This window comes from Chiloscyllium punctatum, chromosome 1 (genome assembly GCF_047496795.1).
Source record: "Chiloscyllium punctatum isolate Juve2018m chromosome 1, sChiPun1.3, whole genome shotgun sequence".
Lineage (NCBI taxonomy): Eukaryota > Metazoa > Chordata > Chondrichthyes > Orectolobiformes > Hemiscylliidae > Chiloscyllium > Chiloscyllium punctatum.
The window spans coordinates 64,272,551-64,289,581 of NC_092739.1; the positions used below are offsets into that span (position 1 = coordinate 64,272,551).

General features: G+C 38.5%; 1 protein-coding gene across 7 annotated transcripts in view; it reads right to left on the bottom strand.

The window, feature by feature from the left end:
- Positions 1-17,031, bottom strand: part of arap2 (ArfGAP with RhoGAP domain, ankyrin repeat and PH domain 2) — a 320,143-nt gene that overhangs the window by 139,089 nt on the left and 164,023 nt on the right. For all 7 annotated transcript variants that reach the window (XM_072566652.1, XM_072566631.1, XM_072566592.1 and 4 more), the window contains 3 exons: positions 14,758-14,864; positions 9,426-9,625; positions 5,555-5,640 (listed from right to left, as the gene is read on the bottom strand). In XM_072566652.1, coding sequence (XP_072422753.1) covers positions 5,555-5,640; positions 9,426-9,625; positions 14,758-14,864 — 393 coding nt within the window. The remainder of the gene's footprint in view (positions 1-5,554; positions 5,641-9,425; positions 9,626-14,757; positions 14,865-17,031) is intronic.

The following is a 17,031-nucleotide window of genomic DNA, read 5'->3' on the forward strand; positions in this document are numbered from 1 at the left end:
TTTTGGTTTAACCCCTGAGGCAAGTAGTTTGAGTCCAAAATTTTAAGGCTGGCTGCTCCTGTTTTGGGATAAAGTGTATGGCATGGCACAATCCACATTCCAGGGTGGATTGGAGGGAATCTGATGGGAGTCGGCAATACTGCTTCTAATCACAGATCCAAGATGACCACAAGAGTTGCCAAGTACTGAGACAGCTTGTCCAAAATGTCTCAGTTGTCTCATGTTTTCTGAGACCTCTTTCTTTGGATGGTATGGTGGCTCAGTGGTTAGTGCTACTGCCTCACAGTTCCAGGGACCTGCCTCAGGTGACTGTGCTGAGTTTCTCGTGACTATATGGGTTTCTGCCAGGTGCTCAGGTTTCCTTCAACAGTCCAAATATGTGCAGATTAGGTTGACTGGCGATGACAAATGTGGGGTTATGGGGATGGGGTGGGATGCTCTTTGGAGGGTCCGTGCAGACTCAATGGGCCAAATGGTCTCTTTCCACATTGTAGGGATTCTATGTTTTTTTTCTACTTGTAAGGCCCTCTATCCCTCAACCTCCATACTCCACTATGCCCCCAGGCCTCAATTTCCTAGGATTCCTTCTGTACTCCATGCCAAATCATGTCTCCCAACTATCATCATTTGTCTATGCGTCCTTACCAACTCACCCAGCATCACCCACCATTGGCATGCTGACATGTGGAAATGAAATAAAATTAAAATCTAAATGTTTATTATATTTTTCGGTCTAATAAGCAACTACTCCCATTCATGAAGGCCTATTCAACTTTCTTTAAAAACTCAAGTACTTATGGCACTATGAAAGTAAATAGAGTTGCTTTCATAACTTCATATCAGAGTAGTTTATGCTTTAAAGCTTCTCTCAGATTGTAGATTGTGAAAAGCAGTCAATTATTAATAATTATACCATAACCATCCTTGAACAAATGTCAATGAACGGCTTTTGCAACTGCTAGAGCGGATGTTTTTCAACTGTCATTCAGTGTTATAAGCAGGTGCAAATTGACTTCCCTCCTTTTAATCCCTTAAATGATTACAAAGAAGATTTGAAAATGATTTTTAGCACATGACTATTTTGCATTTCAATTGATTTATTTTTATAGATCAAAATTACAGAAACACTTACAAGGTTTACAATTTTATTACCAACTAACCCTGAGAAAACAAAGTGTGACATCTAGCATATACATAAACACAGATAGAAAATTTCATACAAAGTACAATAGGAAGATAAATATATACAGTTTCAATAGTTCTTAGAATCAATTTGTTTTATTTAAAGCTGAGACCATGTCTGCTTAGTTATCTTGTGTCCTCAGCCGGAGCCAAATTTGTATAATTTTTAAGCTTTAGGCAAATGAATGTCTCCAATTTGCTTTCTCTTCAGTGCTGACTTTTGAGATGATGAGACGGAAACAAGGAGAAAGTTTTACAGTCCTTATCATTAAGAATCAATTTTTCTTTCTCTCTGCTGTTCCACGAAACAGTTACTGAAATATTGTTCATTTTTGCACACCTGAGTCTGGTTTGACTGTCTTTTCAAGCAGGCAACATTTTATGCCAAATATTTGCAAATTATTATGCAGTGTAAATGAAAACAAGATATCAGAGTTTCCTGATGCTCAACTCAATTGCCTGATTCCAATGTTTTTAGAAAGCATGATAATTCAGTTCAAACAGTTCTACCTATAGCACATGGACCACACCAGTTCACGAAAGTTGCTTACTACCATCTTTTCAAGGGCAGCTAAGGATAGGCAATAAATGCAGACTAGTCAGTGATTCTCAGTCCCTAAAAATGAATAAACAATAGTTTAATCCATATTGGCTTCTTGAATTTGCCTCAACCTGTGATCACTGCAACTATTTTGGTTCAATTTTTCTTCTATTTTAAAAATCATAGCGATCCAGAAGGTCTTGAGTATTGAAATCAGATGACGTAAATTGAAAATTGATAGACCAGTGTTTACCACTATCATGATAAAAGGCAGATTAGTTTTATTTTGACTTCTTAAAGCATTGAGGATTCAAATAACATAAGTTGATAGCTCTACAGATCTACAAATCTTATATGCACTTTATAAGCATTTAAAACATATAATACAGGATAAGGCCCCTGCTGTAGGGAACATGGGGTTTGTTTCAACTCAGCACAGAGTTCAAATGACCAGGCTGAGTTTAGCTTTCGTTAATGTGAAAGACACACCCCATTCCATTTCCTCTACCTAAAAAATGGGATCTGCAAGAAGTGCAGGTGAGACTTCTGGAGTTGTATCCTGTCCTCTGTTTCTAAAGTTCAACAGAGTTTCCACAAAGCTTTGAACATCCAGCAATTTTCTTTAAAGTATTATGGAGCTGAAGTATCAAATCATAGCCAGTCTCCAAGCTTTTTCCACATATTACATTGTTAATGTTTTGAAGTGAAATAGATTCCATTTATGAGTCAGAAAACCAACACGATTGTGCGCTGAAGTAAAAATGTGACACTAATCAGTGAGTCATGGGACATGCTGTGACTATAAAGTTATCATTACACTAAAACATAGCATGACTTATTAAGTGCTTCTTGGGCACTACTGGACACTTTCTTTCTCGCTAAATCTACAATCGTCACCTTCAGTGATCTATTATTAACACATTGTCTCTCTAAATTATACTACTTAATTATTATGCTCACTAATTGGTCAGAGTGGATATGTCATCATTTTTGTGAACAGACTACAGAATGGTTTCAGAGGAACTCAAGATCAGTTGGGAGGGATGAGTAACATTATGTCAGTAGTCTTAATATTTCACAAAGGTTGTATAACTAACCCTAGAAACTTTCTAAAGACTCGATTTAATTTTTCCTGACTGTGGAAACTATGCTCAGGAAGCACATCTGTGAATCACAGTAAAACATAGTATGAGCAAAAGAATGAAAATCAATTTATTATCAGTCACTGACACACTCAAGTAAATATTGAATTTACATAGAATGCTGAATATATCTATGCATTTTGGAAAGTAGCGTCTAAGTCAACAGCTATGAATTGCAGTGGCAAAGACTAACAATGGATCAAAACACATTCCAAAATACAAGGTTAGTGCCAACTGCTGAAAAGATATTATAGGTCTTTGACAATTTGTTGAAATAAGGCTGGACCCTCTTGCATTCCCAGATTGTCAAGAACAATTAATTAAGTTGGATCTGCGAAAAGAGGGATAGAGATTGTAACAGAATCTACAAAAGAGCAAGCTGGTATCTAAGATCCTCAGATCTCAGAAATCACAAACATCACCAAGGCCTCTAAGTGGTCAAGCGACCTCAAGTCCAAAATTGGATATTCTAAACTGAACCACAGCCGGAGAAATCAGTCTGACAGAACGTTGGCCAAACTAAATTAAACAGCGGTCAGCAGCTATCGACTACAGACAACAGTGATAACCAAGATCAAAGAGATTACAAACATTCACAATCAGCCTGACAGCTGTGTAGTAGAAGTGTTGATCAGTCATTTTGACATCTTGTCTGAGTATTTGCACTTTACATCTCCAAGCATGGCAACAGTTAAAGGTGTGGATGCAATCCCATTGGATGATTTGAACTCATCTCATGACCTCATTGGCTAAAAGTCACAGAACATTCTGGAAGGTCAGGGATGAGGGTGGATAAAAACATACATCTGGATGCCACTCCTGCAGTGAAGGCTCAGTGAAGATCCAGGGTAGACTCGTTGTAGAAAACTCTGTGGGAACCCAAGATAACCCAGGAGAAGATCCATCCTGACCAGTAAGTCCCACCTTTGTGGATGAGAGCAAGCTCTACATCACAGAGAAAGATTTCAACGGCCCAGCTCAAACACATGGAACATTCAAGGTAATATTCTTTCTCAGAAACAAATAAAAATGCAGATGCTGGAATCCAAAATAGGCAAGCAGGAAGCTGAAAGAACACAGCAAGCCAGGCAGCATCAGGAGGTGGAGAAGTCCCAAAACATTGACTTCTCCATCTCCTTATGCTACCTGGCTTGTTGTGTTTTTCCAGCCATGGGAATTTGGGAAATGCTTGTATGGTGTTTTAAGAAGTATTTTGTTAATAAAATCGAGTTGAACCACAAACTGAATTCTGTGTCCCTTTGTCTACTTCACCAAAAAACGCACTTGATTAAGTGCTTTTAATAAATAAGTAGATAAAAGTGTCCATAGTACAGACAACATCAACAAACACAATGATACCCAAGACCTCAGGGATCGCAAATACCATCAAGATCTCAGAGATAACTAAGATCACCAAGACCTCAGGGATCAGAAAGATCACCAACATCAGCCAAATCATGAAGATCACTAAAATCATAGAGATTACTAAGACCATAGAGACCATGAAGATTACTGAGAGTACCCATGTTCTGTCAAGCAATGCCAGGTCTGCTCTGGCCGTCGATCATCTACCACTGAAATCCTATACTGCACTTTTTTCTCTTTATATCTCAACTTGACTATCTCAATGCAGTCTTGGCTAGCCTCTCATGTCTTATTCTCTCTAAACTTGAAGTCTGAAAATATGCTGCTGCCCATGTCCTAACTCATATGTTAAACACTGTCTCCCATTACCTGTGTTAGCGCTCACCTTCATTAGCTCCCAGTTAGCAAACTCTCAATTTTAAAATTCAAATTTAAAATTATAATTCTTATTTATGAGTTCCTTGATGGTCAGGCCCAGACTCTACCACTATAAACTCCCCCAGCTCTGGAATTTAGCAGGGTGAGGTGCTGTTACATCTGTGTTAGGAGGGCAATAGGAGGTAGCCAGCAAGACTTTTGTACTCAGCTATGCTTGACCCTTTGCTATGAGACTTCACGCTCAGAGAAGGTACTGAATTCCCATTTGCCACACCCGACAATAAGAATAAACGGTTGAATTTACAGGAGAGATGATGACACAGCTCAAAGGCCATGTTATCAGGCTAGGAGATGAACAGTGATAGGCCTGCAGAGCTTGACTCCATTCAGTTTGACATAATGAGCCTGCATTTACCATGAAGGTGGTTGATCCAAAGTTCTCTAGAAGGGTGACTGACCTGCAATATTAATTCCTTTATGTCTCCACACAGGCTGCCTGACCTGGTGAGTTTCTCCAGTAATTTCTGTTTTTGGTCTTGGTGATAGGAAAGGGAAACTATCTCAACCTTTTGCAAAGTGGTAACTGTGTCATTTCCTGGATTTTCCCAATGAGAACCTTTGGGACTATATAATTCCTTTGAGAAGACTGGTACTTATTTGGTAGTTTGTGTCTCATAATTCTCAAAACATTTCACTTGGTTTTGTTTTAAAATGTACATAAGCTTGCGCAAGCTACTGAAACAAATTTATATTGTCTAGTTTCCTGGTTTCTGAACAGAGGGGATTGGAGGATATAGCATGAAAATAACAGGCTCAAGATCAACTAAAAATAGGTAGGCAAATTGGTCAAAATGCACTTGATCTTTTCAAAGCAATTCTGCTTCCAGTTAAACTATAAAAAGATTTTTTGTTTAATTAAATCTGTTATTATGAGATAGTTTCTTACCTCAACAAGTTCGTTACTCCAAATACTGGTATCCAACTTCAAACTACGAATTTTGGAAATATTTGAACCCAGTGATCGATGCTGACCTGGTTTTATTGAAACACAAATATACATACATGTTATTATTTATTTACGCAGACTAATAAAAAAATTTTTTTTCAAATTTGTTAATGGTAAATATGAATTTTTATAATTCATGATGAAAACTGTAATGTTATTAGAAGTTTTTCTCATTTTGAGAGTGCATTTGCTTATGTAAAAGGCTGCATTTAATTTTAAATTCCTATGCCAGATCAAATATCTTTCAATTTCGAATCCAAAGGAAGTTATGCTTTTGATGCAATGAAATTAACATTCCACCCACTTGTAATGCATGTAATGGAGGTTTGTTTTGTTCACTCATGGGCATTGGCTGTGCCAGCATTTAATGCCCATCTGTAGTTGTCTCAAGAAGGTGGTGATGAATGGCAATTATTTTGGTGTTAGTAGACCCACAATTCTATCATGGAGAAGTTCCAGGAGTTTGACCCAATGACACAGAAGGAATAGCGTTATATCTCCAAGTCAGGAAGGTGTGTGACTTAGAGGGTAACTTGGAGGTAATGGTTTTCATTTGTGTGCTCGCATTTCTGTTCTAGATGGAAGTGATTGTGCTTTTGGAAGATGCTATCTAAAGAGCCTTGGTGAATTTCTGCAGGGTATCATGTAGGTAGTATACACCACTACTACAGATTTGAGGTTTAGGGAGAGGCTAAATAGGCTGGGGCTGTTTCCCCTGGAGCATCGGAGGCTGAAGGGTGACCTGATTAAGGTTTAAAAAATCATGAGGGGAATGGATCTTTTTTCTCTAGGCTGGGAGAGTGCAGAACCAGAGGATTTAGGTTTTAGTTTAAAAGGGACCCAAGGTGCTATTTTTTCATGCAGAGGGTGGTGTGTGTATGGAATGAGCTGTCAGAGGAAGTGGTGGAGGCTGGTACAATTAAAACATTTAAAAGGCATCTGGATGGGTATATGAATAGGAAGGGTTTGGAGAGAATTGGGCCAAGTGCTAGCAAATGGGACTAGATTAATTTTAGTATATCTGGTTAGCATGGGCGAGTTGGACCGAAAGGTCTATTTCCATGCTGTAATTCTCCATGACAATGACTCTGAGTGTCATTGGTCACTGGGAGAGTGAATATTTGTGGAATTGTACCAATCAAGTGAATTGCTTTTGGCTGGATGGTATCAAGCTTCTTTATTTCATTCATTCACTTGATGTGAGTGTCTCTGGCTAGGCCACCATTTGATGCCCATCCCTCTGGAGTCGCATGTAGGCCAGATCAGGTGAAGATGGCAGTCACCATCCTTAAAAGGCATTAGTGAATCTGATAGTTTTTTTTCCAACAATTGACAATGATTTTATGGTCATCAGTGGACTCTTAGTTCCATTATCTACCGTAGTGTGGTTTGAATGTAGATCCCCAGAATATGATATGGGTCTCCAGATTAATAGACCTGTGATGATGCCACTAGGACCTCCCCACTCCCCCGAAACAGTTAATGCAGTTGCACTCATCCAGGCAAGTGCAGAGTATTCCAACACACTCCTGACTGTTTCATGTGGATTCAGGGAGTCACTTGGTGAGTTAACCCCTGCAACATTCCTAGCCTCTGATCTGTTTGTGTAGTCACAGTATTTATATGACCATTCCAGTTCAGTTTTTATTGGCAACCAGCCGAATGTTGATAATGCAGATTCAGTGATGGTGTTGCCATTGAATATCATGGGACAACGATTAGATTCTCTAATGCTGGAGTTGGTCACGGCCTGCCACAAATGTGAGATCATCTTGGTCTTGCTGCATTTGTAGATGAACTGCTTTGACATGTGAGTAGTTGGAAATGGTGCAATTATTAGGCAATCGTTTGTTTGCTTCAAAATTGCTCCTGCCATTAAAGTAAATAAATGTTTGTGGAGTTAACTCAATTTTTATGCAACAAATAAATGAAATTGGATGTTCCAACTTCATTAGAAAAACAATCCTCATGTCTAAGCACATTACTCAATTTGTGAAGCCACGATAAAATTATTGGCGGCAAGTTTACAAATAGGATAAATATGATATTTTTTGTGTGCAATTTTTAAAATGTGTTTGCCATAAATTACATTTTAATTTTGGGATGTTTTACATTTTTGAAAAGCATTGAAGGACTGGCTGTATGATTGACTTTTGTGTTAACTGATTTTGTCGGTGATAATGCTTTTCGTGGAATATGATTAGAAAGAAACATGAAATTTAGGAAAAATGTTTTCTATATTTGATGGAAAAAAAAGAAAAAATAACTTATTTGGAAAGGGGAAAAATAGTAACAACTGAAAAGTGTAACTAACAAATTGCCCAAGACATCAACAGTCACAATATAGACAAGAGGCTCAACAAGGGTGACAGATGTTCTCAGGCAATGTTGATGCTTTGACTATCCAAAACAAGCCAGTCAGATTACGGCTTAATTTTTCAGTATGATCTCTTCAAAATCACAAACTCAAAATCTTTCATCAACCTGCATAATCATACAAACTAATTTTTGTTTAATTGACATGAAAAATCTTTACAAACAGGCCAAAGAGAATTTGCATAATTTCTTCAACCAGTGCAGTTGGTGGACTCTCAGTTTGAACCTGACCAGCTTTATGAACGAGGGCTATTCTGGTGGATGGTATCATGAATCAGTGATGAAGACTGCAGAAGAGAAGGGGGAAAGTGGTTCTGATGGAACTAATTTGCAGGCCCCAGTTGGTGCAATGCTCAACCAGTTTTGCTGGTATTACACTGATGTTCCTGACAGAAAATCTATCATTGGATGTTTTATCATAAAAATAACTACCAGGAATTTGCAACGTGTACCTCAGATCACTCATCATCAACTCATCCAGGAGTCAGATTAGTTTGCAACAAATTAGTAATCATCCATTGGAAGCACATTCAAAGAAATACCTAGCAAATACATTTGCCTGACCAAATTGGACTTTTAAAAAATTTATTTATGCTTCACTGGGAATCACTGACTGGCCAACATTTATTGCCCATCCCTAGTTGCTTTTGAGAACTGCCTTTTTGAACTGCTGCAGTCCATTTATGCGATAGGTAGTCCCACAATACTCTTACGGATGGAACTCCAGGATACTGACCCAAGTGAAGGGTATTCCAGCACATTCCTGACTTGTGCCTTGTTGATGATAAACAGGCTTTGGGGAGTCATGAGGTGAGTTACTCACCATAAAATTCCCAACCTTTGGTGGGTTCATGTAGCCACAGTATTCGTAAGGCTGATCTAGTTCAGTCTCTGGTCAATAACAGCCCCCATAATGTTGATAGTGAAAAATTCAGTGATGGTATTACCTTTGCATGTCAAAGAGAAATGTCAGCTTCTCTCTTGTTAGAAACAGTCACTGCCTGACTCTTCTGTGGCACAACGTTAGTTGTCACTTACTAACCCAAGCCTCAACGTTTTGCTGCACATGGTTGAGGACTAGTTCAGTATCCCTGAGGAGTTATGAAATGTGTTGGGGATTTTGTAATAATTGGCTAACATCACCAATTCTGACATCACAAAGATGGATCAAGGATAAGTGCAACATCTTCTAGTAGCCGATAAGATATCCACAGAGAAAGAAATCTCCAAGTCCAAAGTGACTCAAGTTAAGTTTCAACATGTGGAAGCTATTTAGCTGGCAGCTTCAGACTGCGTGCAGCACACATTAGCTAATTCATAATCACAGAAGACAACATACTCGAAGGTTAGGAAATGTCTGCAAACTTGAATACCTACAAAAGCACAAAAGAAGACATTTTGATTTGCGCAGCTTCCTTTTATCCTCTTCCCATACCTGCACATTTTTTGCAGATGACAACACCGAGATTGATGGACGCCCATTCAGGATCTGGTGCACGGCAATCTGCACAGTTTCTGTTAGACTCGTTGAACCAGATCTTCTCTGCCACTTCATAATCTGACAGGCTTTCTGCTATCGATCCCCGCATAGCTTCAATCCATTCTTGTTTCTCTCGTTCAGATTCCGCTGTGAAGCTGAAATATTGATTTTTCCATTTCATTTTTAATTATCTAGTCTAATAGTACAATGCCACATTAATCTTACTGGATAAGAAACTGGGAAAAATAGTACCTATTTTATACTGGCAGTATTTTATAACCAACTTGCTATCATAAAACAATATATGCATCGTTTATAACATTAACATTCTGTAAGTATTTATAAAGTTGTTAAAATATTTAAGTACTAGTTATCTGGGATGTTAAGTAAATTTCATTTGCTCTCTCTTTACCTTTTAATACTTAAAAGACTTAAAGAAAAAGCTACAATTACCTAAAATAATGCTGTGCACACAATAATTCTATAGCATACATTAAATTATCTTTTTGAGTAACATTATTATGACGGTTCTGGTATAATAGATTTACTTTCTGACTTATCTTACTCCAGATTATAAGACCAGAAAAGCCATAAGACATAGGAGCAGAATTTAGGCCATTCAGCCCATCGAGTCCGCTCTGCTATTCAATCTGATAAATTTCTCAATCCCATTCTCCCACTTTCTCCCTGTAACCCTTAATACTCAGGAACCTATCTGTTGCAGTCTTAAATATACTCAATTACCTGGCCTCCCCAGCCTTCTGTGGCAATGAATTCCACAGATTCACCACTCTCTGGCTGAAGACGTTTCTCATTATTTCAGCTCTCATATTTTAAAGAGTGCTCTCATGAGCAAGTTCTAATTCCTATCTTTCATTTTGAGGTTATCTTACATTGCCTAAGTTCTAGGTGAGCTTTTGGTAACAGTTATAGAGTCATAGAATCATACATTATGGAAATAGACCCTTCAGTCCAACTTGTCCATGTCAACCAGGTTTTCCAAACTAAACTAGTCCCACTTTCCGCGTTTGGCCCATCTTCCTATAAACCTTTTCTATTTATGCACCTATGAAATTGTCATCTTCATTAATGTATCAATATGAAAACAAGCTGTTTAAAATTATGATCAAGCACATAATATAATTATATATTTTTTTCTAAGACTAATTGAAGGAGAAAGCCATTTACCTACTAGACAAACTAGAAAAAAAAGGATCTCGGGCCAGTAATTAGTAAACGAGGCAATACTCTGGGGAGAAAGTGAGGACTGCAGATGCTGGAGATCAGAGCTGAAAAATGTGTTGCTGGAAAAGCGCAGCAGGTCAGGCAGCATCCAAGGAGCAGGAAACCTGAAGAAGGGCTTATGCCCGAAACGTCAATTCTCCTGCTCCTTTGATGCTGCCTGACCTGCTGCGCTTTTCCAGCAACACATTTTCAGCTCTGATCTCCAGCATCTGCAGTCCTCACTTTTTCCAAGTTGATTTTAACCTACTGCGAAGCCTCTTACAAGGATGTCTTCCTTGAAGAAGCTGTCTTCCTCCCTCTAATTCCTGAAGAAGGGCTTATGCCCGAAACGTTCATTCTCCTGCTTCTTAGATGCTGCCTGACCTGCTGTGCTTTTAATACTCTGGGGACCCAAGTTCAAATCCCACCATTGAAGATGATGAAAATTTAATTAAAACAAATCTAACATCAATGTCCTATTGAAGACTGTGAAACCATTGTCAATTGTTGCAAAAACTCATTTGATTCATTAATATCCTTTAAGGAAGGAAAACAGCCATGTGATTCCAGACCTACAATAACGCAGTTAACTCGTAACTGCCATCTGAAAAGTCAAAGTATCAATCACTGAAAAGTCTCACAAAAGGAGAAAAAAAGCAACAGACCACCTGATATTCACTCAGGCACTAGAAACCACAATAAACCCAGCCTTGCCAAATTGGTAATATCACCTCACTAACATCCGGGTATTATACCAGAATTGGGAGAGATGTCCCTCTGACTAGTCAAGGAACGTCCTGATATAGTTCAATTCTCAAAATCAAACCTCAGACAAAGGTCGCAGGCTATCCCATCAAGGCATTTTAGAAGTATGTTAAGAGTAAGTTGATTACTAGAGAATGAGGGAGTCCTATTAGAAACTAAAGGGGCAATCTGTGCACGGAGTGAGGTCTTCAATAAATACATTGCATCTGTATTTACAAAGGAGAAAGACATTGTTGCTGTGGATTTCAGTTGGGATGGGGAGGAACAGGTTAAGATTAATAAGGAGGAAGTATTAGATGTTTCAGTGAGCATAAAGGTGCATAAATCCCCAGGGCCTGATGAGATCTATCCCAGGCTTCCTATGGGAGGCAAGGGAGGAGATTGCTGGGACCCTGGCAGATATGTTTAATACTTGGCTGGCCACAGGCAAAGTGCAACATGACTGTTGAATAGCTAATGTGGTTCTTTTGTCCAAGAGGGCAGCAGTAGAAGGCCAGGTAATTACAGATCAGTTCATCTGACAACAGTGGGGGAGACATTATTGGGAAAAAAAGTCTGAGGGACAGGATTAATCAACACTTGGAAAGGCAGGGATAGATTAGGGATAGTCAGCACAGATTTAATTGAGGAAGTACCTATCTGATCAATTGAATTGTTTATTTTTGTTAAAGATGTGACCAATTATACAGATGAGGGTAATGTAGTTGATGGCCTTTATGTGGATTTTAGTAAGGCCTTTGACAAGATCCTACATGGAAGCTGGTCCAAAAGCTAAGAGTCCATGGGATCCAAGACAAGTTGGCAAAGTGGATCCAAAATTGGCTTGCAGATGGGAGACAAAGAGCGAAGGTGAAGATTTATTCTTGTGATTGGAAGCCTGTGGCCATTGGTTTACTGCAGTGACCAGTGCTGGGACCCTTGCGGTTTATTATGGCCATTAATGACTTAAATTGAAGACTTTAGAGCAAGATAGGTCAGTCAACAACAATAGAAGTTACAAATTTGTGGGGATTATGAAGCTAACCCAGACTGGCAGCTCCCAGATTATTTTTGTGAATCCATGAGGAATACTCCATCTCCTGGGGAGCCGACAGAAGTAATTAGACTTTTATTTTTAGCCGACTGCTATGGCTCCATTTCCTGTGAAAGTTCTGACCCAGAGTGACAATCAAGATGCATTTTGTGTTCTAGGAACCCAACTCCACAGCAAAATTGCCATCAGAGATGACCAGGATGTCTTTGTGAGTCCAGCTCCACACTACTGAGTTGACCCCTTTGCCCTTAGGGAAACTAGAGTCAGATAATAAATGGCCCTTTGCTGCCTTAGTCCACTTCCTAGGAATATGTATTTAATAGGTACGGCATTCTTCAAGTATCTATTGTAGCAATTGGCTGTTTCGATATTTTAGAAGTTACATAAATTGACATATTTAGTGGGATTTACATCCAAAGTTTCAGTTCAGTTTAGCTGCATCTAACACAGTGGAAATTATGACACGAATCTGTAGTAAGGGAGTTTCATTCTCATTACATACATTATGGAGCCCAATAGAATTATTGAACCTTTGTGCACAGCTTTCAAGGATAGTTGCTGTGAAGGCAGCACATTTCCATAATCAACTGTGCCACTGAGCATGTTTAGTGTGTTAATTAAGCAGTCCCATAGTTCCTCAGATTTTTAAAATGTATTCTAATGATCTGTCGTTGAGTTATTGAGTGTGTAGTTAATATTCACCACTGATTACCTCCTGCTCCTTCTCTTAAAAAAAATAAATTCAGGAAATTCAATAGGTTTCTGAGTATAAAATCTGTATAAAATATGCATGTATGCGTAATCTGTACAAAATAAAACCAATGTGCTGCATAACGGGTCTGCATTTTTGGTCTATGCAGAATTGTATAACAAAATGGACTACGGTCCAAAGTGGAGTTTAAGGGGGGAAGATTGTAAATTATGTAATTCATACAATTACTTAAAAGAAAACAACTTGCTCACACAAGATAACAGTCCATTTTCTTTAGCAACAATTTGTTCTAGTCCTAACATAAGTCAATAAAAGCAAGTCATTAAAGAAATATGACAACTAATGCTGCAAGAATAGTTATATCTATATAGTTGTCAAAGTCACACTTTTCTGCACAACAAAGATAAAGAAATAGATGAGTCACAACATCCAGTTCTGGTTTATGCTCTGGAAATTACAGGCAATTTTTATTAACTTTACAGTATACACAATTATGGTTGTGCTACTATTGGCACTGGAGCCTCAAAGCCCACGATGCACATTACTTTGACAGTAGGTAGAATACAAGTGTCACACAATCCCCTTATGTATTTATTTTTATAAATATGTCAAATATGTTTTTATACACAGCTCTTGAACTTCACTGCTTTGGGAGTTCTTACCCGTCTTAGCTGTAGTTAATTTATTTTTCCTCCTGAAATAATTATATTGCTCCAACTTCTACGAGTGAATAAAAATAAACCGCATTGTTGTTACTGTACTTTGATGGGTACTATTTCCCCAGTATTGATGTAACTGACTGGTGTATCTTTAGCTGTGTGGAATGGAGTAAATTGCAATTAACTTAGACCATACAATATAGGAGCAGAATTAGGCCTTTTGACTCATTAGGTCGGCTCCATCATTTGATCATGACCGATATGTTTCTCAATCCTTGTGTTCTCTCTGTAATCCTTGATCCCCTCACTAATCAAGAACCTATCTCTGTACATTTAACAACTTGACCTTCACAGCCCTCTGCAGTTCCACAGATTAACCACCTTCTTGGCTGAAGAAATTTCTCCTCATTTCAGTTTTAAAGGATCATCCCTTCGCTCGGAGACTGTGCCCTTGGGTACTGGTTTCTCCTACTAGTGGAAACATCTACTCTACATTCAGTGTATGATTTGAGCAAGTTAAAATACACAATGTCATGGCATAAGACCTAAGGTGCTCCTAAAAGTTAACGGAATTCCGGTGTGTGGGTCATTAGTCTACAATCCTTTAAGATTTGGCCAAAAGGCAACTCCAAGTCCACAGCGATATGATCGTTTCTCAACTGCCTCCTGACATGGTCAATATGGCATTAAGCAAAAGGGCAATTAGGGAGCAGCAAGAAATGCTGTCCTTGTTAGCAATAGACACTTCCTATCAAAGAATAAAGGGGTCTCCTTTATCAGTCCATAATTCTCAAAACAATACAGTAGAACAGACTGCAAACATTAATCCCATTAGACCATGTAACAGAGGGATGAAATTAATGTCGAAATTGGGGTGACTTATAAAGAATTTACCTGAAATTTCGGAATGGAGTAGATAATTCAAAGCTTTTACGATCGACATCTTTGACTGTTGCTACATTTGTGTTAACCATTGTAATACCAATTCCACTTTTACAATCCTTTAAAATGAAAAAAAAAGTTAATATTTCATTTCCAATGTAATCTGATGGCTATCAAGCAGTTGTATAACGAGACAAGAACTTCAGTTTTCTGAAGGCATTTATTCAGATGCATCCTATGAATTTTCTTTAAAAAGTTACATTAGGACAGACCACAGATATTGGCATTTCTACTGACCTTTGAAGCCTTCAAAGAAAACAAATCACTCCACTGATGAAGATCAACTTGTATCCCCAATATAAACATGAAGTGCTGCTTGATGCAGGTGATTACCATTTTGAAAAGTCATCTTGAACTGACTCATATACCGGACACATCTTAAAGTCCCATGCACCTTTTAAAAGAGGTGACGACCTATTGCTAAACTATCAATCCAGAGACCAGGTAATGTTCTTGCGATCTGGGTTCAAATCTTGCCATGGCAGATGGTGGAATTTGAATTAATTAAAAAACATTAAGTGTATAAGTCTTACTAAGATTTGCTTTCTCAAAATGCAGCAACTCGCATTTATCTGAATTAAACTCCATCTGCCACTTCTCAGCCCATTGGCCCATCTGGTCCAGATCCTGTTGTAATCGGAGGTAACCTTCTCCACTGTTCACTGCAGATGACACCAAAATTGGAGGTGTAGTGGACAGCAAAGAAGGTTACCTCCGATTACAACAAGATCTTGATCAGATGGGCCAATGGGGTCGAGAAGTGGCAGATGGTGTTTAATTCAGATAAATGCGAGGTGCTGCATTTTGGGAAAACAAATCTTAGCAAGACTTATACACTTAATGGTAAGGTCCTAGGGAGTGTTGTTGAACAAAGACACCATGCAGTGCAGTTTCATAGCTCCTTGAAAGTGGAGTTGCAGGCAGATAGGTTGGTGAAGAAGGCGTTTGATATGCTTTCCTTTATTGGTCAGAGTATTGAGTACAGGAGTTGGGAGGTCATATTGCGGCTGTGCAGGACATTGGTTAGGCCACTGTTGGAATATTGCGTACAATTCTGGTCTCCTTCCTATAGGAAAGATGTTGTGAAACTTGAAAGGGTTCAGAAAAGATTTACAAGGATGTTGTCATGGTTGGAGGATTTGAGCTATAGGGAGAGGCTGAACAGGCATGGATGGGTTGGACTGAAGGGTCTGTTTCCGTGCTGTACATTTCTCTGACCCTATGACAATTTGGAATTGAAAGTCTATGGTGACTATGAAATCATTGTTGCTTGTCAGGAAAAAAAAAATGCTTGACTGATGTCCCTGAGGGAAGGAAATCTGCCATCCTTACCTGGTCAGGCTTACATGTGACTCCAGAACTATAGCAATGTGGTTGACCTTTAATAGGCCCTTAACAAATGGGGATAGGCTATAAATGCTGGCCTACTTAGCAATGTCCACATCCTATAAATGAACAAAAACAAAACTGCAATGCAGCCTGTATTTGTGATCTCGGATGACAGTTATAGGGTACTGTTTAATAAAACATGCATTTGCAAGGAGAATAACTTGAGTCTAACTACTAGTGTGAGTACAGCATGTCATAGTTGAAGAAGCAGATCAACTTATATATTGAGGTCATACAAAACCATGATCATTTATATGCTGTGATTTATAGTAACAGTCCTAGTGAAGTGGTCATCAGTGCCATTCAAAATATAACATAATTGGTTAAGAAATAGATGAATGTCTATGTTCCATACTCTGTGCACTTCAAGATTTACTATATATACCTGTGTAAAAATCATGATCATGTAGAAGTAGACCGATGATTTTTGGCTTAAGAAATTGAAACATTTACATGGTTTTCTGTAATTTTGCATGAACTCACATGAAGAGCTGTTATGCCACACTATGTTTCAAAGTTCTCCACCTCCGGTCAATTTTGTTTGGCTCATTGATATTGTGTGGTTTTGAGTTTCACATGTCAGACAAGGGTGGCTGATTAAGTTGCTTTCCAATCAGGACAGGAAAATGTGGCATACAGTCAGGAAATAGCCCATCATATCACTACAGAGTTGGAAAAGAGACTACATTGACTCAGAATTTGATGAAAGACAAGAAGGAGGCAGTACTTCCCTCTTTCTATACCAGTGTGAAAGGATAGATCTCATCTCATGAAATGCAGACACGTTTTTACAAGGGGCGGAATATTATCAGGGCCTGAGTGTTGTAAATGATGGCA